General features: G+C 40.3%; 2 protein-coding genes across 2 annotated transcripts in view; both read right to left on the bottom strand.

Moving 5' to 3' along the window:
• The window catches only part of fndc3ba (fibronectin type III domain containing 3Ba), a 101965-nt gene extending 99156 nt beyond the window's left edge, over positions 1–2809 (bottom strand). Inside the window, 1 exon segment of the mRNA XM_034144376.1 lies at positions 2713–2809. The gene's annotated coding sequence lies outside the window, so the exon portion shown is untranslated.
• An 8110-nt stretch (positions 2810–10919) lies between these two features.
• The window catches only part of ppp2r3a (protein phosphatase 2, regulatory subunit B'', alpha), a 63855-nt gene continuing 53448 nt past the window's right edge, over positions 10920–21326 (bottom strand). The window contains 10 exon segments of the mRNA XM_034144439.1: positions 10920–13561; positions 14303–14409; positions 14781–14899; positions 15007–15182; positions 15377–15466; positions 15555–15603; positions 16083–16326; positions 18961–19035; positions 20469–20571; positions 20659–20762. Coding sequence (XP_034000330.1) covers positions 13465–13561; positions 14303–14409; positions 14781–14899; positions 15007–15182; positions 15377–15466; positions 15555–15603; positions 16083–16326; positions 18961–19035; positions 20469–20571; positions 20659–20762 — 1164 coding nt within the window. The 3' untranslated portion in view covers positions 10920–13464.

Here is a 21326-nt window from a genome sequence, read left to right as displayed (position 1 = left end):
AAAGCAGCTGCAAAGTTACATTTGCACCATGTGTAGGTAGTGACGCACCATCACACGGAGCGACGCAGCTGAGTAAACTGTACCTGTTTGACAAAGCCGTAATGAGTACAGAGCACAGGTCGTTAACTCATATAAAGTGTTATTCAACCCTTTCTCTATTCATGTGTAAGACAGAGAAGGCCAAAACAACAATGGCTACCCTCCTTCAACCTGACTCCAGTCTAAACACAGTTCTTTCTCTTCTGTTATATAATTGCAGCGTATTGGATTTTTTTCTTTTTTTTAAAACACTGAAAAGGGGATTTTACAAGTGGCAGACTAAAGACCGGGGGAGGAAACTCACTTGCTTGCAATTGCATCAGTTTGAGAGCAAATCCCTGCTTACATTATGCTATTGTACATCGTCTAACACCACATTCCTGGCTCTACACACAGCCAACTAAACTCTTACAGTAAAAAAATAATATAAAAGTTCAACAAAGCACATTAAAAAAGTGCTGAAATACAAGTTTTCATAGTTTGCTTAGAAAACAAGAAAAACATAGCAGAGCATTCATCACTTTTTAAATGTCAGCCTGTGAGCTTTGTTTACATTCTTATTGTGTATAAAAGTTGCAGCCAAAGAGGCTTAACTTTCAGAACAGTGATATAAACCCCGTTCAGCCTGCGTTAAGAGGGATATGCTGGTGTACTAAGAGCACGAAAAAACATTTATGTAAGATAATATGGATTGCACTTATCCTTTGTGATCACCTGGAACTGAAGGCTACACAGGTACTCAGACCAACATAGCATGTTCTACTTTGTGTTGCCTGATCAAGTGCAAAATCCACAGTGGCTTTACTGTTTATTTTGCATGTAACACACTCAAGTCGCAGGCTGTGATATACAATGTTTTACTGAAACCAAAGTAGCAAAAAGAAACGTCCTGAGGCTGTAAATCCGAGCCTTCCCAAACCTGAAATCCTATTTAACTTTCCACATCTGGGTTAGGGTCTGAAAAATGTACACTTGAGAAATGCTTTCATCTGAAGGACTTGTCTCCATCTTTACCTACTTCCTAAGGTCCATACCTTGGCTTATTTTCCACAGCCCGAGACTTTTTGAAGCATCTGACTTGTGGAAGCAAAAATAAATTGCTCATTCATGCACCACAGAGAGAATTCCTTTGCTCTCACCTAAACCTAAACACACCTTTTCAGCGGGTTGCCAATCATTTTGTCCCCCCCCCCCCCTCCCCCTTAAACCCCCCCCTACCTTAAAATAAAAGTCGGATATCAGTTTTTCTCACAAAAAAAAATGACATGGCCACATCAGCCTTTCACCAAAGGAATGTCATCTGACGTCATCTATTTAGGATCGGATTTCTCCCTCTCCTCCTTCTCTCTTCCCTGAAAAAGTAACCGTGTATGTGTGCTCGTGTGTGTGTGTGTGTTAGGTTATTTTTTTCCCCCCTAGCCTATATTCTCCAAGGTGCCCACTGGATCCAGAGCCCTCAGCAGGGGGGGATATGTAATTCTCAAATCATAGCCCCAATTACTACCCCCCCCCCCCCCCCCCCCCCCCCCTTCACCGCTCATATGGCAGCATGACAATTAACTCCTGTTATTACGACATATAACCACTAAAAAGAAAAGTGGCTCTCGAGTCATCTTTGGCATCTTACATTTTCCGACCTATTGCTGCCTGCCACATCTCCTGTCTCCTCTTCGCTGATGGGCTGAAGGACTTCTAATAGGCAGGCCACTGTCCTCTCATGGAGGTACAGGGGAGGCAGGAAATCGATCGTTTCGAGCAGGAGACCAATGTTTGATTTCCACGTCTGCATTAGAGAGGAGGCTGAGAGAGAGATTTGTCTTCCCTGCTCAAACAGACAGACACGTAGTCGTTTCTGAGAGGGGGAGAGAGAGGGAGAGCGAGAGACTGACTGGCTGGAAGGAATGCTAGGATATGCTGGAGTTGGGATTTTTTTCCTCTCCAAAGCCTTTTTTCCTGCATTCTGCATTTGCACACAAACTCTATGGAAAGTCACTAAAACATAGCCCCCTTTAAAATGCCCCAACAGTTATCTAATGCATAATAAGCCCCTATAGTGTCAATTCAATGATTTCGCAACCCCCTCTCTGTCAAATTTTACTGCCTCAGCATCTTCCATTCCAACTTATTTTCCAGCTATAAAAGTGTTCATTTCCTGATTTTCAGCAGCCTCAACACAACAGACAATTTCCACAATGCAAGTCCCAGATGAATAAGTGCATTTTGTTGCAGGAATAGGCAAAAGAGGGAAGCTTTTCTCCTGTTGCGCACTACTCCATCTGAAGTCCTCGGAGACAAAAACACATTCTTTGGTGAAAGCTGAGAAATCGGGACCACAAAGAGCAGACTGCAAACGCACACATTCACTCGACTAGTGTGAAGAACTAACCACGATCATTCCCACCGAAAGCTATTAAGTTGTTGTTACCAAATAAACGGGAAAATGTGCCCAAAAGTTTCGATTCACCCCCGTCACCAGCAGCGAATCAGTTTTCCTTTTTCCTTTGCGCTGGCCAAGTGGCCCAGACTGCCGGCGTCAGCGCTCAGCTCTCCAAACTCCACACACACTCACACACACGCACTTCTAAAACTTTTTCAACAACGATTTCATCGACCTCCATTACCGTTTTTTGTGGGGTGGTGTCGTGCCGTTAAAGAAGTGTAAAGAGAACTCACCTCGCTGCAATAAAATAATCTTCAAACAGACGGGCTGCGTGTTTTTTTATTCCCAGGGTCGGGTCTTGCCTGTCTGCTGGCGCGGCGCAACGGGTACTGGGAGACTCCGCCATGTCAATCAAAACGCGACGCACATGTAGGTCAGAGCCCGCCTCCTTTTACCGTAATACACTGCGCATTGGGAAAAAAGCCCAACAGAGAGCAGAGCTGCTTCACTACCTATGTGGCACAATAAATACACACGCTCGTCTTTTCAAGTTAAGTGGGTATTCTACAAGCAATAAAAACAAGGATATTTTTTGTTATTTCGAAACTTTTTCTGTGTGTTTCTGATGCAGTTTGACTGGTAGGCTATGTATTTATGTGAACAATGTATGAGTTTCAAATGTAAATCACTGTTTTTTGTGGGTTTTTTCTATTCACCGTGCCATAAGAATTTTTGTTTTTACATTAATCATGTGTTGCCACTGATCAGGTGGAGGTATAAAACATCAGTTTTGACACCCCACCATTTATTTTATCTTCAAGGCTGAACATGTAAGTAGGTTGTTGTGTCCTAAAGAATTTCTGCTATGTCAGCCCCAAAAGGTGGGTGAACTCTTCTGCAAATAAAACCAAGCTGATTCCAGTTTAGTCTGGTTTACGTTTATCTTTCATCATGACCCAGAATATCTTTGTACAATAAACCTGCAACAGAAAACGAACGAACTGCTCGACCCGTGTCACCTTGCTCACACTGGTCACTTTAATTTAATGACAACAACAACATAAATCTCTGTCCAAGTGCTTCCAAAACAACTTAAACCACGGGCCAAAGTCCCTCTGGTGGCTGCACTGAAACCTGACATCCCAGCTGACAGGTCCAAGGGTTACAGGTCCGACTGACACGAGACATCATGACCTGATCTATACCAAAAAGTTCAAATCAGTTAAATCTGTGCTGATTTTATTGCACATGGAAAGGGCAAAAAGATGTGTGTACCAGACATAAATATACTAGAGTAAAATGGCATGGAAGGATGTTATAAAGCCATCGTGACTACAGTTTAGTGCAGTTTACTATGGGAATAAAGTAATATAATATATATGGGTGTGTCTCTTAACCCATTTAACTCATTTTTCTTTAGCTATGAATTGTACTTAAGTCACAATGAATTTCGCTGTGTTAAAAAAAGGACCAGAAGGCTTCATGTCTACTATGCAGGGTAAGCTATAAGATAATTATTCTGCTTTGTTTAACTGAATGCAGTACAGCACGCATACATATATACATAGAGTGTTTATACTGTATCTGTGGAGACGGTTTATCTCAGCGTGTTGGTGCCTGAATGAATTAAGACATTAACGTCTACAAGTTCATGTCAGGACCAACGGCGTAAACCTGCCAATTGCTTTTGTGCAAAATGCATGGTTTGAATTACAAAACCACATAATACCACTTGATGGAAGGACCATCCCTAAATAAGTTATCATGCATTTCAAAACTGGGTGGGATTGAAATGACAGAACAGATGCTATATAATTTAGAATATTCAACATCAAGTATATGTTTCACGTCAGAAACAAATTGAGTACACCATTTTGACTGATGACTATGGAAAGGTAAATTCAGTTCAGCAGACGATCATGCACCACACAATAGCAGCCTCATCAAACTGAATTTCTCCAATTTGTTTCCCAGACTGATCAATGAAAGTAATTCTTCAGATAACAACAAGCTACATAAAGAACAAGCTGTTGAATCAACAGAGGGTTTTTTTTTCTGTTATGTACGTGTTTTTCTCCAAGGATAATCAGCCTCTTTCCTTCTGTATTTTAAAACAAGCAGACACAGCCAAATAAACTCAATGCCCCTTGGTTCTAGATTTATTTTAGTTGGCACACACACACACGCACACACACACACACACACACACACACACAACACACACACACACACACACACACCACACACACACACACACACACACACACACACACACACACACACAGACATTCCAGCAACTGCACTAAGAAAACGTAATTTTTAAGCCAGAAAAAAATGGCCCTGGAGCAGGACATTGTGCCTGTAAGGAATTCAGTTCTATTCAATAAACACTAATCATCCTCAGGGGGCAATTGATGTGGCAGGCAGAAAAATCCTTCTCACACACACCAGCCCAGGTTATAAACAGTGTGTACAGACAGACAGACAGGTGGTGGAGCCCCCTAACTGCAGAAACAGTGAATGATAAACCAGACATGGGTTGATTCCAAATGTCATAAATGTGGATATTGGGATCACATTTTTGTAGAAATATTTCAAATCTATCAATGAATTGAAAACGTTGTCAATCAACATACAGTGTCCATCAATTCATCCAACAGGTATACTCAATATGAAAAGGCAATTTACCTTAACAAACCAAATATATAATCTTATACCATGTTTAACACATTTACAAATAATCTAAATCTAGGTACCTGATAACACTGATGGAAATGAGAATTTACAAATTGATGTGATTTGAGCAAAATCTGTACCAGCTGATTAATATTCACTGAAGATCTATATAAAACATATTCATTAAATATAACATAATTCTTGCCTCACTCAGTGTGGTTTTACCGAGGGGATGGTAAGTGGTTGAAAACGAGAAGAAGCATTGACAAAATGACATGAATTCCTAAATATAATAGAACAATCCTATAAAGAATAAAAACATATATCTTCAAATATGTACTGCCATAAAACTTGTTTGCTTGAATTCCCGCTACTTAAAACCACAGAATATTGCTCTGTTCTCTCCGCACTCCCATGTTATCACATCACTAAAAAGCCCAAGATGTGCTTTACATTGAACATAAGACTCGAATGAATAGCATGTATGGTGTTTGAAATAAAAGACTCAGTGTCATGTACCTAACAGAGGACAATTGTGGGGTCCCAGAAGGATGCCCGTTGGATTACACATTCAAATAATATTTATATTATTGTATCCAATACACTAATGAGGTAAATCCATGTTATCCCTTATTGATCTCCTCTACTAAATCCATAATATTCCCAAGGATAAAAAGAAGCAGATGAGTTAGGGTAGGGCTTAGAAACTTTTAAACAAGTGAGAAGTGAATTGTTGTGCAACGAGGGCTGTAAACTCAATATCAGCAAAGCGTTCCTACAATTTTGTTATGTGGAAACATTTGGGAGTTGTGTACCGGCAGTGTGTGAGTATAAACCAAAACGTATTGATTGAAATAAACGTGTAAACAAAGCCACCCTGAGTGACGTATTGGACCTTTACAGACAGACCGTCACATTAGATCAGATCGATGGAGGAGATTGGACGAGGAAAGACTGGAGGGAGCAGATCTTGGAGCAGATATTTCCCCAGGGCCAGCTCTCCAAAACCTCCAGATGTTTACCACCAACCCAGCTGCTTTCTCTCTCCCTCCTTCTTTCTCTCCATTTCTCCCTCTCAGATTTTTCTCTCTCTGAGGCTCTTTAAAGCAAGCCCTGTAATCATGCACACTCAGCTCACCAGAGGTCTTTGAAGTGAGTGGAATGTGTCCAGCCATATGATAATGCGTACTGTATATTCATATAGCGCAGGGAAAGCCAAGTTGAGGAAGCGAGTATAGAAATTGTTGGATTGCAGCCAATTCTTCCTATGTGGTTCTCTAAATGTTAATTACGCTTCTGCTCCTGTCCTTACATGCATAATGTGTGTGTGTGTGTGTGTGTGTGTGTGTGTGTGTGTGTGTGTGGTGTGTGTGTGTGTGTGTGTGTGTGTGTGTGTGTGTGTGTGTGTGTGTTTATGTATGCTGTATATGTTGTGTCTACATGAGTATGTGTGTGCATATGTTAGATAAAAACACTAGACTGAGACAACCAGGTGACAGGCTGATAATGGGCCTCTGGCAGCAGAAAAGGCTACGAAGGAACATGCAAGCGTGTTGTGTGTGTGTGTGTGTGTGTGTGTGTGTGTGTGTGTGTGTGTGTGTGTGTGTGTGTGTGTGTGTGTGTGTGTGTGGTTGTGGTTGTGTGTGCATGTTTGTGCGTGTAAGGTACTTCCTCCCATAGATGTAAGGATGGAATTTGGCTCATCGTGAGTTCAAAGGAGTCAATCCCAAAGCTCTCTCCAGACCAACAGGAGCAGACATGCCGCCCTCTCTCTCTCTTTGGGTCTCTTTGTCAACCTCTCTCTACCCATCAACCCTTCGTTCTCCCTTTTCTCCGAATTCTGCAATGCAGCTGTCTGGACCATCAGACATCAAACCAGCAACATCTATATCTATAGTGAGTGTTGTTACATTTGCACGTCCTGAATGGTGCACGTCATTGAAATATGTGTGTGTACAGAAAAAAATGTGATGTGATTTAAATTAGATTGTTATCACTGAACTCTGATCAGCTCATATAATCATAACTCATATAAGTCTCTGATCAACTCATATAAAAATGATGAATCATTATTTTCTTTGCTTAACATTATGTTGCATGTTATCATATTGTATTCACCTTTAAATTATGAATATATTAAAAATGATCAGGAACAGCAAATCATTTTCATGTGATAAACTGAAACAAACTATAATGTTAGGATGAACATGGAAATGTTTCTTTATTTCTGCGTGGAATTCTTTTATTTGCCTTTCAGCATTTCCGTTCAGGTCTCACCTTAATATCGTATGTTAAATATAAAAAAATAAAAAACTCTTGATCATTAAATGTGTGCAATCTTATTCTTAATCAAGCCACATGTGTAATCATTTTGCCATCTGTAGCTAGCATTTAAAAAAAGACACTGTGGCTGGCAACATGTAAGACATAATAACTATCTATAGCCGTGATAGCATCTCTATAAACCTGCAATAATGCTGTTAGCTTGATGTAACGTTGACCATACTTATACATCTTAGTGAAGGCTAAATACAAAGGACCGCCGAGGCCAGTAGAAATTGTATACATTACATACAAAGCTAAGCATTTGATTGTTAATTAGAATTATCATAATGTCTTCGGAGGTAGATTTAAGTGTAGTAGTTCAATAGTGAAGTGAGCCAACATTTGAACCAAAATGTCAACCTCCTGGTAAGTTGGATTCATCCTATCATATGAGGTATGCCAGTTGAGATTTGTAGTATGTCTCTGACAACAGGGACACCCAATCCAAACTCCTTCTGTTTCCAAGCTCATCTCTCTGTCTTTCTTTGATAAGATGAAGATGAGGATAAGATTGGTTCCAGTTGCTTCCTCTCTTTCCAGGTCTTTCCCAAGGAGCTTTATCCGAAGCTCATGTTTCTGGTATCGATGGTGTGTGTGGAACAGGCACGTCTCTCGGCCTGATTCAAGACCCTCCAGTGCCCAGACACATCTCTCTGCCGTCGCCTTCCTCTCTTTAATAAGATGAATTGGTTCCAGTTGTGTCCTCGCTCTTTTGGGGGATTTTCCACTCAGCTTTATCTAAAGCTTCACGTTCAGGGGAAATCTGTGTTTGTTCCAGCTCTGCTAAACATGTCATGTGTTTTGACTTACAGAAGAACTTCCTGTTATGACATCACAGGGGGTGACATCACACGACCGGGGTGGTGGGTTTTGGCAATCATGACGGAGGAATGTCCATGACTCAAAGAGCTGGTCTGCTCTGGTTGGCTAATGGCTTTGTTCCTGACATTTGGGGAAAAAACAAGCAGAGTGCCATTTCAAACAATGCCCAGTCAACTCTGACCTTCAGTGGGAGGCGAATTGCTCAAGAAGAAATCACAACATGTTGGCATGCCAACTATTACACCATTCCCTGAACAATTATTGTATTCAGAAGAACAATAAACCCCCAGCAGAAACTCATGCCTACCATCAACCTTGATTTGCAATAAGTGAAAACCTCAAGAAAAAAGTAAGGGTTTTAACTTTCCTGTAATGTGTTATTTTCTTTGCATATAAATGGTCTTCAAAGGATAAAATCCCTGTGTTCCCTCCAGAGGGAGTTTCTCTCCCACAGACACACACTCCCCTCTTGCCTGAAACGCCTCGATTGGACTCCTTTGTTTACTTTCGTAACATAGTGACACCACTATATAAGACTCGCGCTTCTATTGGCTAGCACTCCAACACTCTTAAAATCCTCTTTTCACTCCACCGTGTGCAAAATGCTACTCCTTCCACGTACTTTCAGCTAGAGACTTCATTCCAACTTCAAAACGGTCACAAGACGTTCAGCTATTAAACTTGTATTCAGATTTCTGATATCTTTTAGAGTTTTTGACATATCACAGTTTAAGTTTTGGTACATTTTCAGCCCGTTTTAGATGTTATAATGGTTGTCTATGGGACGGACTGTTCATGGCTAGAGTGCGTGACATCAACACATACGGCCCGTCCACACAGCAGCGTTAAAGAAATCTTGGAGGTGGGCGTATCTGAAGCTTGGGGATTTTTTGCGAGCAAGGCACCAACAACCAATCACATGAATCTCCCGCCCCCGACATACGAAGCAAAACAGTTTGAAGTAAACTGGATATAAACTCCCCAAACAGGCGAAAACATACCACTGTCTCTGCCACCTCCCTCCATGCCTGGCTCCTCCGGTTTATATCCCGGTAGGTCTGGTCATAAAGCACCGGGTGATTCCCTACCGCTAATTTCTCCTCCATTTTTTGGAATATGAGGAAATGACCTGTGGTATGTCTCTCCCAGCATACACGCCGTTTGATTGGCTAGCGCTTGAACTGTCAGATTTGCATACACGGGATTTGATTGGCTGACGCTTCCACCTCAGCTTCAAAAGTTGAACATTGCTCAACTTTGAATCCTGAAAATCCTGAAAATCTCCGCACGCCTGCCCACAATGCAGTTCGGCGAAAAGTGAGGCAAAGTGACGTCACCCCATTCAAAGTGAATGGGCAGAAGCGTTTCAAGATTTTTTAACGCTGCTGTGTGGACGGTCCGTTAGAGCAGGGGTCTCCAACCTTTCTTCATCTGAGAGCTACTATGAACAAATTAAAATGGCCAAGAGCTACTTGCATCACATCGTACATAATGTGCTAAAAGGCAGGACATCTCTAAGCGGTTGACCAATCACAACAGAGCCGGCCAGCTAACCAATCAGAGCAGACTGGGCTCTGGTTTCAGACAGAGGGTGAAAAGGCAGTATGACACAAATAAAGAGCTTTTTGAACATTAAAGCATGGACACACGTCACAGAGACACAAACTTCAAATATGAACTTAATTTGACTTTGAGAATAATAGTATAGTATGAGGATAAAGTTAAAGACTAAACATGTCTTGATGTAGAGGCCTAGCCTTCAGCCATGTTAGTGTCATGGCTTTAAGGATGAAAATGTCAGTAAATACCTGAACAACTATTGGACACTTTGTCATGAAATGTGGTACTGATTTGTATCCGATGAATCATTATGACTTTGTTGATTCTCTTATATCTCCTGTATTGCCTCCAGAAAGTCAAATGTTAAAGTTCTCCTGCAAGTATCTCAATATCTACGACATAGATTGGTAGGGACATTAAAAGTTGCCTGATTATAGTTGCTATAGTTGAGGACACAGATGATATTCTACTAAAGAGGGGAAGGATGAGGATGATGATACTGGTAAAGAAGTCATCCCACTTAGTAGTACCAGAAGGGTCCACTTGAAAAGCCCCACAAATTAATTGTACCAAATTACATTTACACAAATATCTATGAGACAAAGAAAATCCAGGACTTCCTGTTTTGGTCCAATGTTTGTCATGACAACAGTGACGCAAGCGATTCAGTACAGAGCTGCTGACGTCAGGTATGCCAGTAGCAGTCCAAGACATGAGGCTCGAGTACCCTCGATTAAATGAGCTGGCATTAAATCATCCCTTGTACTTGAGGACAAAAAACAAACTCTAAAAACCTCACCAACCTTGAAGTGTTACCAGTATCAATTTAAACGTTTTTGAAAGAGGATATCATGTTCTAGTTTGAAGTTCTTGGTATGGATGCAAAATAAATCAGCCTTCAGGTAGAAGGTCAGAACGCCAGACCCTCAGCACTTTAAAAGGCTGTAAAGCACACTCTGCTGAGCCTCAGTGCAGACAAACACACTTACTGTACTTACTGTGTGTGTACACAAGGAGGGCTGGATGACGAACGTGTGTGTGAGACTTGTTTGTGTGTCTGAGGGGAGAGGAGGGGGTTGTACGTAGGCAACCGTAAAAAAACCTTCAAGGAGAGTTATTATTCTTGAAACATATTTTTATTTAAACTTTTAAACTTCAAAAAAAGCAACAAATGAAAGCGCAGGGCAAAGAAAAGGGAAATAAGAGAAGGGCGTTGGTAAGGAAAAAGAACAAAAGGAAAGAAAGAAAGAAAAAGAGAAAGAAAGAAAGCCATGCCAATACAATAATCATCAGTATTTGAACACGTCTACTCAAGTCTCCTCTGCACAGAGGAAGTACATCAAAATAAAAGTCTTCCGTCTACATATCAAAGTAGAGATTTCATTTCAAAGTAAAAGTTTTGCATGGCTTTTCTCCCGGCTTGATGCTGCATCAGGACACAATCTGAGTCCCAATGCCTTCAACAGTTCTTCTCAAACACTGTCTCCATCAGCTGGTCTCCCTGGGAGTGTGTGAGTGTGTGTGTGTCGCCACAGCGAGAAAAAGCATCAGTCCCAGAGGTCTCCACATGAGATGTTTCTCATATGTTGTGATTGTCAGATCCTCATTTTCTTCTGATGATATCCACCGTGCATCGAACACACAAACATACATACATCCATCATAATTTACCCCCCTTATCCCGAGCCACACAGTGGCACAGCAATACAAACCATCAAAATACAACAACAAATCGCAGCCGTTATATCTATAATGGCTTATCATTAGTTATTATTATAATAATATATTTAATACACAGTCAGGCACATTTACAATGGCAATAGAGCATATAGGGTCAACTTAAGGTCCTTAAGGCCTTACAGCATCCACTAGCGATCTCCCTTACTATAGCAACTAAAGTGTGTGTGTGTGTGTGTGTGTGTGTGTGTGTGTGTGTGTGTGTGTGTACAGTAAATGTCTGTGAAGGAGGTATATGGCAGTGAATTTGGGGACAAAAGCTGTCCCTTTCCTAATTAAAGAGTTATACTAGCGTGCACACACACTCTGACCTTGGGAACCACATCCAATGGCAACAACTATGACGTATTATCAGCCCGAAACTGAGAGCTACACATCACACGCTCCTAAAACACACCCCTGTATCACGATTTCTGAGCACACTGCTAGCTATTACAGTAAGGGCAGTGTTCACATGCAGCTGTCTCTGGGAGTGCTGGAGGTAAAGGGTCGTTTTATTCAAATTAAAAAGCTACATTTAACTAAGTATATCTATGTATGTGAACAGTTCTGATTTGATTGAATTGTAATGTATCCACCTCTGAGATTTCTGCAAATACAATAACAATTTAAAAATTATGCTGTTGGACCTAGAAAAATGAAGTAAATAAATATAAATAAATTCCCCTTATTTGCACTGTGATATGGTTGAGGTGAAATCGCAAAGCTTCCTAACACTTTTGCAAATCAAACCAAAACTATCTGCAGGCTAGATAATACCTAAGGTGTGAGAATAGCCATTATTTGGGGGATGTGTCACTTTAAAAAGGCAGTGGTGTGTAAAAAAAGTTTCATTATCAAACGTTTCATGACAAAGAGATGTTTAAGCGGAACAAATACAAATGTTGGCATCAATTTCAGAAACAGATCAAAGCAATTACCAGGTACTGTACATAATCAACAAGGAAGGGAGAAAAACACTGTGTGCTGAATAATTGCATGAGACTGACAGGAACAGCTCACATTTCCTATGCGTATCTATTGCATTATTGCAAATGTTACAGGTGGAAATGTGTGGGAAACTCTACCAGAGAGTTTGATATGTTTGTCAACACGCATCATTTTATGTGCATATGTCTCACTGTGGCCTGACTGTGGTCAGACACTTTTTTTCTAGGGTTTAAAAATAATTGCAAAAGGGAGTCCAGAGGTGGAGCGCTGATAGTGCTAATAATAGAGCAGCTCAGGCTGTGCAGTAAACTGAACTCCCTCTCTTGGAAAAGTTGGCCAGCCATTATGCACCGAGTGACTGTGATGTCCTGCAGTGACACAGACTGGCCACAGAGAGGTGCTGTTACAATCAGCAATACTGTTACATGATTCCTCCCTGAAGGGTTTCTGATGGCAGGGTCTGTCTGGATGTGTCATTATTGAGCAGATGACTGCTCTTTTTCAGTTCCTATCACTATAATTGTCCATTTATGTCTCCATATTCATCCAACTAGGACACTGTTTGTGTAACTCTAGGTCTCTGTCTGTCTACCTTCAGATGATTGTCTTTTGGCAGGATTGTCTGTATAAAAATTCACATTTACATTATAAGTACACAGAGATTATTTGTCTTGATTACTTTAAGAGCTTATAGTACATTTCTCCCCACCATCTTTCGCTTTGTTCTCTCGGACGGATCAAAGAGCACGAGGCAGTGAAACAGTTCTCTGTATAAATACAGAAGTGATATTGCACCAGACACAGAACAGTACTGGTTTACGGTCACACACAAACACACGAAAAACGATGAGTCCGCTCTGAGGAGGCTCCAGAGTCATCGAGAGACAGATGTTTCTCTCTGTCTTTACGTCCATGCATCTTTTGGTGCTCCATTCTGAAGGGACCTTCAATCCATTTTCTTCCAGGAAAAATACCCAGGAATCCAGGGAAGAGTTTTATGCTGACAGGTCTGAAATGACCAGTTTTTCCATTTTATTCCCAATCTCTCCTGAGACTTGAAGCTCCTCTGACTCATAGTCATCATCAAAAGACCTGAAAACACAACACACATAGCAAAACGGGTTAATTTGAATTATAGTTGAACTGTCCTGACAAACAAACTCATCTTCAGATACCAGAATATCAAAATATTGTATTGTGTATTTCAATACTTGGAGATGCACATAGGCATGTATAATAATAATACATTACATTTATAAAGCGCCATTCCTGGTGGTCAAAGCGCTTACAAGCAAGTAAAACAAAATAACAACAAAAGGAAAAAGTGCTAAGCTAGGTGGAATAAGGGCGAGGGGTTAGTGGATTAGGAGTGGAAGGCAAGATAGAAAAGGTGAGTTTTATGTGTGTGTGTGTGTGTGTGTGTGTGTGTGTGTGTGTGTGTGTGTGTGTGTGTGTGTGGCCTAGCATTACTATCCTTGTGGGGACCTACATCTGTTTACACAGTCACATGTGGGGTCTGGCTTCCCTTATGGGGACAAAATGGAGGTCCCCATAAGGGGAATCATTCATTTTAGGGTGAAGACTTGGTTAGGGTTAGGGTAAGGGTTAGGGTTAGGCATGTGTTGGTTATGATTATGGTTAAGGTTAGGATACGTCTCCAGGAAATGCATGTAAGTCAATGTAATGTCCCCTGAAGTATGTATACATGGTATGTGTGTGTGTATGTGTATGTGTATGTGTATGTGTATGTGTATGTGTATGTGTATATGTATGTGTGTGTATGTGTGTGTGCGTGCGTGCGTGCGTGCGTGCGTGCGTGCGTGCGTGTCGTACCCTTCGTGAAGCTGCTCGTTTGCATTCTCCTCTGCCACCAGGATCTCATACTCCTCTGAGGCATACTTATCCCAATCCGATGGCTCTGGACCTTCACTATCAATGTCCTGAAACAACACATACACAGCAGCTATCAGTATTTTACAGGAAAGAGAGGAGTTCATAGTTTATTTTACAAGATATGATAAGACACAAGAAAAAGCACAAAAAGAGTAGTTACGTTATAGCAATACAAAATGAAACCTGGGAATGTGGATGTATCAAAACCCTGTAGCCCATTTGTCTAGTAGTGATATGAATGGAGATATAATGGGGGTAAATCAGTCAAAGTAGTCTATTATATTAAAATAATTATACAAAATTATTAAAAAAACTATTTTCTCTTTTGCAGGAAGGAAATCAAAATCCTGTATTCCCCTTCAAATTGATAGCTCCTGCAATTTGGCTGTATATGACACATACAGATGCAAATGCTCACCTTTTGCACAGCAAATGGGTCTCTTTGTTCGTGGTCCAGGTATTTCTCCAGGTTGAAGAAGGTGTCGAAGAATATGTGGGCCATCCGACAGCGCTTCAAGTCACCAAGGGTTATCTTACCTGGAGAAAACAACAGATACACAAACAGACGTGCAGTAGGTGTGAAGTTTGGAAAGCAAGGGTGAGAAGCAAGATGCCACTTTCTTAAAAAGAGTGTTGACGCTAACCTGAACTCTCAGGTTTGACCAGGTCGAGCATCTGGCACAGTAAATCCTGGAAGGGCAGCGGTTCGATGCCCATCCTCTCCATCCTCTCACACTGTTCCTCATAGAAATACTCCAACTCAAACATGGACAGAACACCATCGCCATCCACATCCATGCAGCGGTACCAGTACTCTATACTGGAGGGAGAAACAACAAACGCACAATGAATTACACACCACAGTCACAGACAAAACTAAAAAGGTGGAAAAGTGCATTTGCAAATAAAGTGACATCTGGCTGGGATTCTAAATGTTTAGAATTAGACACACGCGGGGAGAATAAATGCTCTGACAGATGCTAAATCACTCCGGACCGAACGATTGTAAATCACCTGGTGGGATTTTTTTTGTCTTCTTCCGACATGAGGAACCAGACGAACTCGGCGTAGCTCATCCTGCCTTCCCTCTGCACAGCGTTACCCCTGGAAACAACAGAGACACATTCAATACTGCCATCATGGTGAAGTAATCAGCTCCACTGTGTTTGTTCATGACTGTGTTTCCACTTACCGAGTAACTGCCCCCGAAAACAATCTTTCAATGATTCTGTTTGAGGATGCTGTCACAGGAGAGAATGAGAAAAGTAAGCAAATGTAATTTTGTTAGAAGACTCAGAAACAAATGGAAACTGTTGTTAAACATAGAGCATACAGTTCAACCATTTGCTTAAGTACTGAGTAAGTTAATTTAAATGTGGCTAAGTGGTCATTTAACGTAGTTAACGGTGTAATGCATTTCACATCAGAGAGCGTTGAGTCTGAGACAAAGAGCTGTAATTTTTACATTAGCTAGTAAGAGCTGAACAAGTGGAAGATAAGCAAGGGAATGTCCAAAACAGTCTCTTTCCGATTATTTACTGGCCAAAATGTTTTTATATCGCCATAACATAAATAACAAATATGCCTCTTTATAATCTATACATCCTATACATATCTATTTTGATTTTAAGGCCTGGATTCTTTCTTGATATAGTTTAAACATTTGTAGATGTGTATGGTCTGGATGTGTTCCAGTCGGGACTCTTTGAGTGGTCCTTACTGTGTTCATTGTATCTGGCCAGGTCTTTGGGGTCGATGTAGAGGTCATGGTCAGTGTCCAGCTCCCAGAACTTGCAGTAGATAACGTAGAAGTGTTCGTAGGAGAAGTAGTCTGTGATCTGGTTGATGTCGTCCTCCTCCTCCAGCAGGGCCAAGGTCTGCAGGAAGTTACTCCTGCGCAGCTCCATCATGGTCATACGACCCGTCCACGAACGGTTCACCACGTAGAATATCCGCTGGATCACCTGGGATAACAGAGTGTCAAAAGAGGCTATGATTAGCAGAGGATTAAGATATCAGTTTGATAGAATAGCACCAAAAGACACAAAATCAAACCATGTACCAAATATAGCATTATATATAGTCATAGATATTTGCCTCGACTGTTTCCATGACTGCTTTTGTCCTAAAAGGTTAGGCAAGGAAAGGCAAGTTTATTTATATAGCACCTTTCAAAACAAGGTAATTCAAAGTGCCTTACAAAACTGAAAGACATTAAGAGCATTAAGAAATAGTGCAGCGGACACACATTATAAAATGGCATTAAAAAGCAAAGATAATAAAAACGTTAGTTGAGCAGTAATGAAACACAAGATTAAAGCACATGAACACTTCATACATAATAAATAAGAATTGAAATCAAGAGAAAATAAAAACACACGCCAAAACAGTTTTACATTTTCAGTCAAAAATATAAAGCTTAAGATATTTGAATAGCTGAGAGTGGAGAGACTGTGAGATGTGTTTTAGTTTTGGCTAATGGGGGTCTAAAAATGGATCGAGAACGAAAGGTCTGACTCTGACCCGGAGCTGTCAGGCTGGACAGACTCTATGAAAATAGCTCGAAACTCACATGGGATCTTTCCAGGCCCCATCATCCGGCTGTTTTAACCGTAGGCCTCATTTTTCCATGAGGAAGACCTACCCACAATTCAATCTACAACTGATATTCTTGTCCTCATTCACAATACGAGTCAGACAGGTCTTTAGCATACCATGGAAACGAGGGGGGGCCGTGCTCTCTGTCCTGAAACACAACACTTCGGCTTAGTAAAGAGCGGATTAACACCCATTTCCTGGGACATGGACTGGCCCCCCAGGGCTACTAATGTGTCATCAGAGATGGCAAAAGCACACACATCCTTTACTCAAGTAGAAGTACAGATACTTGTGTTTTAAAATACTCTGGTAAAAGTAGAAGTACTGACTAAACTTCTTTACTCAAGTAAAAGTAAAGAAGTATGGGCTTTGAAATGTACTTAAGTAAAAAGTACCCATAACTAGCAGCTGTTTTAAAGAGTACCTGACCTCCCTTTATATTAATAGAACAATAATGTCATTGTTAGCTAATGAATGTTTCCATGCTGAACAACGGCAACATGACAACGTTTTCATTGGTCACTCTTCTTTAGAGAAGACCAGGAAATGATGGATACACGGATCGTGTTCAAATCAATAGGCACGCAATGACTCTAAATAATAATGATCACGCCACCAAACACACATTCAAACTAAAGGAACCAGCCTGTTTGGGAAATGTAAGAAGTAGAAAGTACAGGTATTTGTGTTGATGTAAGAAGTAGAAAGTACAGGTATTTGTGTTCAAAATGTAAGAAGTAAAAGTAAAATAGTCGTCAGAAAAATAAGTAGTGGAGTAAAGTACTGATACCAGAAAAAATGTACTTAAGTACAGTAACAAAGTATTTGTACTCCACTACTTCCCACCTCTGTGAGAAGTAGCCAGTCAGCTGGTCTAAACTGAAGGAAGTGTCTTAATATGGACATGTGGAGGGTCGGGGGCCCTTTTGGGGGGGGGGCGCATCAGTGTTTCCGTGACTCTTCTGCCACATCTCTGCACTTATACTCAGCAAACCTTTCTCTACTAAAGCACGTTTTGCTGCTGTACTGATATCCCCCCACACACACACACACACACACACACACACACACACACACACACACACACACACACACACACACACACACACACACACACACACACACACACACACACACACACACACACACACACACACACACACACACACACACACACACACACACACACACACACACACACACACACACACACACACACACACACACACACACACACACACACACACACACACACACACACACACACACACACACACACACACACACACACACACACACACACACACACACACAATAGGAGCACTACATTCTGAGATGTCACAGATATTTGATACTGATGGTTTTGATTCGATTCGATGCAGCGGTGGTTTTATCTTTTTTTTGACGGTACAATACATCATATTTTATATCTTCATGGAATGTTTAGTATGAAACATCTGTAAAATAAGTTATTTATAAAGCAGCTAGTAACTTAAGCGGTCACACATGTTGAATGGATTAAAAAGTTATATTTTAAAAGTTTAAAGGACAGAAGTAGAAGTATAATTAAATGGAAATAATAAATTAGAAGTACATTAAAACTGCCAATTTTTTTGTTGAATTTGTTAATTTGCTAATTCTTGGTCTGTACTTTAAACTGATTTCTAGTAACTGCACACTTTTTATTTTTTTATTTTATTTATTTTGTAGCATTATTTTGTAATCTGCCATATGTCTAATGTTGGGGAATGTTCGGTTGTGTGTGTGTAATGTGATAAATGTAAAAAATCAATAAATACATGTTTAAAAAAAAAACAACAACAAAAAACTGTCCATTTAAAATGAATAATACACGAATAATCAAAATGAAGATGTTGCTCGATAATACCCAACACAGCGGACTGATACAATGTTGATGTTAGTAGTCCTATTGTCAGATTGAAATACACAAAAGTAATCAAATGAAACAAAAGTGTATCTGATGTTTTCATGCCATTTACCGTTGTTATGTAGCGGGAATGGAATTCAGGCGCATCTTTCAGAAAGGTGAGTCCAGGATGCGTGTCCACTATGTCCTAATGAGACAAACAGGAAACAGAACTTCATTTATACGACTTGATGGTAAATACAGAAGACAGTACGGAGAGAGTGTAATGTCTGTCTTGCGTGTACAATTCTTAGGTTTACTTTATATGTCTTGTATTTAGTATATCCATATCTTTTTATCTTTGTCGTTTTATTTAAAGGGGACCTATCATGCAAAATGCACTTTTGTACGTCTTTTATACATGAATATGTGTCCCCGGTGTTCCAGGGAACTCACCAAGTGTCAGAAAACACAACCCTCTCTATTTTCCTCCATACCCAAATCTCTAAAAAAGGGTCTGCAACTGAACTGATAAAAACTGATCCAGATTTGAACACTGTCCTGACGTCAGGACGGTGGCGCTACGGCTATTGGGCCAACTCCACCAATCAGGAGGAGACAGCCACGGCCATTGCCGTTCGAAAGTGCTGGAGACGCTGTAGTACATATGCCAGGCCAGTAGATGGTGCTGTTCTCACTGAATCTGCCCTTGCAAAAACAGAGCTAAAAAAAGTGCAAATTGAGCAAAATGAGGCATGGCTAAAATGCATGATCTGTTTGGTATTTTGAAAAAATATATATATAAATATGCCTTATATAGGTATGGTCCTACACTATATTATTCAAATATAGCATGATAGGTCCACTTTAAGTATGTCATTTATTTCCTTTTTATATATCCTTATAAAATAATGCTCTTCAAATCTCAAAATACAATCCTTTGTCTTTTACTGTATATCATCGTCTTTATTTCTGCAAATGCATGAATGTGGTTTTGTGGTTCTTTCATGTAAAGAGAGAAGAGTATTGATACAACCTGACAGAGATGGCAAAAGTACATACATCCTTTACTCAAGTAGAAGTACAGATACTCGTGTTTGAAAATACTCTGGTAAAACTAGAAGTACTGACTAAACTTCTTTACTCAAGTAAAAGTAAAGAGGGCTTTGAAATGTACTTCAGTAAAAAGTACCCATAACTACCAGCTGTTTTAAAGAGTACCTGACCTCCCTTTATATTAATAGAACAATAATGTCATTGTTAGCTAATGAATGTTTCCATGCTGAACAACGGCAACATGACAACGTTTTCATTGGTCCCTCTTCTTTAGAGAAGACCAGGAAATGATGGATACACGGATCGTGTTCAAATCAATAGGCACGCAATGACTCTAAATAATAATGATCACGCCACCAAACACACATTCAAACTAAAGGAACCAGCCTGTTTGGAAAATGTAAGAAGTAGAAATTACAGGTATTTGTGTTAAAAATTTAAGAAGTCAAAGTAAAAAGTCGTGGAGTAAAGTACTGATACTAGAACAATGTACTTAAGTACAGTAACGAAGTATTTGTACTCCACTACTTCCCACCTCTGCAACCTGAAACAACGATTGATTGATTGATGTTGATTAAACTGTACCTGCATCAGAGGGATGAAGTCCTCCTGCTCCAGGTAGTTACAGCTGGGTTTGGCTAGAAGCGAGATAAACTTTGACGCATCGTCGTGGCAACTGTGCAACAACCTGCAGGAGAGGACAGTTTTGGACAGTTAAAATGGACTGATAAGACTTAGGATTTGTAGGACTTGATGAACTTGAGGTCTCTCTTACTTCCTCCAGGTTGCAATGAAGGAGTGAACAGAGACGAAGCCCGTCCTCTCACCGCCTGCTGTGTAGAACATGGGGCCCTTCCAGTAGAGTGGACACCCGCATGCCTGAACAGAAAAGACAATACAACCATTAACTTACCGCGAAAAACAATCGCATGTTGTTCAAACCACAGAGTTTGTTTTTTTAAGTTGGTGATAAGACTGCTTAGGAAAGAGTCGTGCATTAAAAAACAGCGCTGCATCAACCAGACAATGTGTGGGCAGCGATATCTGAAAAACTTTTATTTTCTCCATGGAATAAATCTGTGTCGTCGGAAGATCAAAACATGAATTACAGACAAGAAATATTGATGCTGATCTTTCCATATTTCTGAAAAAACATCAAAACGCAGTGTTTTCTTTCCAAAATCAAAGATCACACTGCTTAGAAATATGTTGCAGCATTAAAAAAAACATCACTGCATCAACCAGACAATGTGTGGGCAGTGATATCTGAACAATATGCTTCCATGGAATAAATGTGTCTGGTAGCAAGATGTTAATCTTACATATGACTGCCAAGAAATATTGATGCTGATCTTTTCATATTTCTGATGCTTCATACTTCAGAGCAGGTTCATAAGGATTATAACATTTAGTCTTAATTATTTACCTACCTTTATATTATTT

The sequence above is a fragment of the Trematomus bernacchii genome, unplaced genomic scaffold, assembly GCF_902827165.1.
Source record: "Trematomus bernacchii unplaced genomic scaffold, fTreBer1.1, whole genome shotgun sequence".
NCBI classification, from domain to species: domain Eukaryota; kingdom Metazoa; phylum Chordata; class Actinopteri; order Perciformes; family Nototheniidae; genus Trematomus; species Trematomus bernacchii.
The sequence above is the reverse complement of the archived record's forward strand: the minus strand, read 5'-3'. Positions and strand labels throughout refer to the sequence as shown.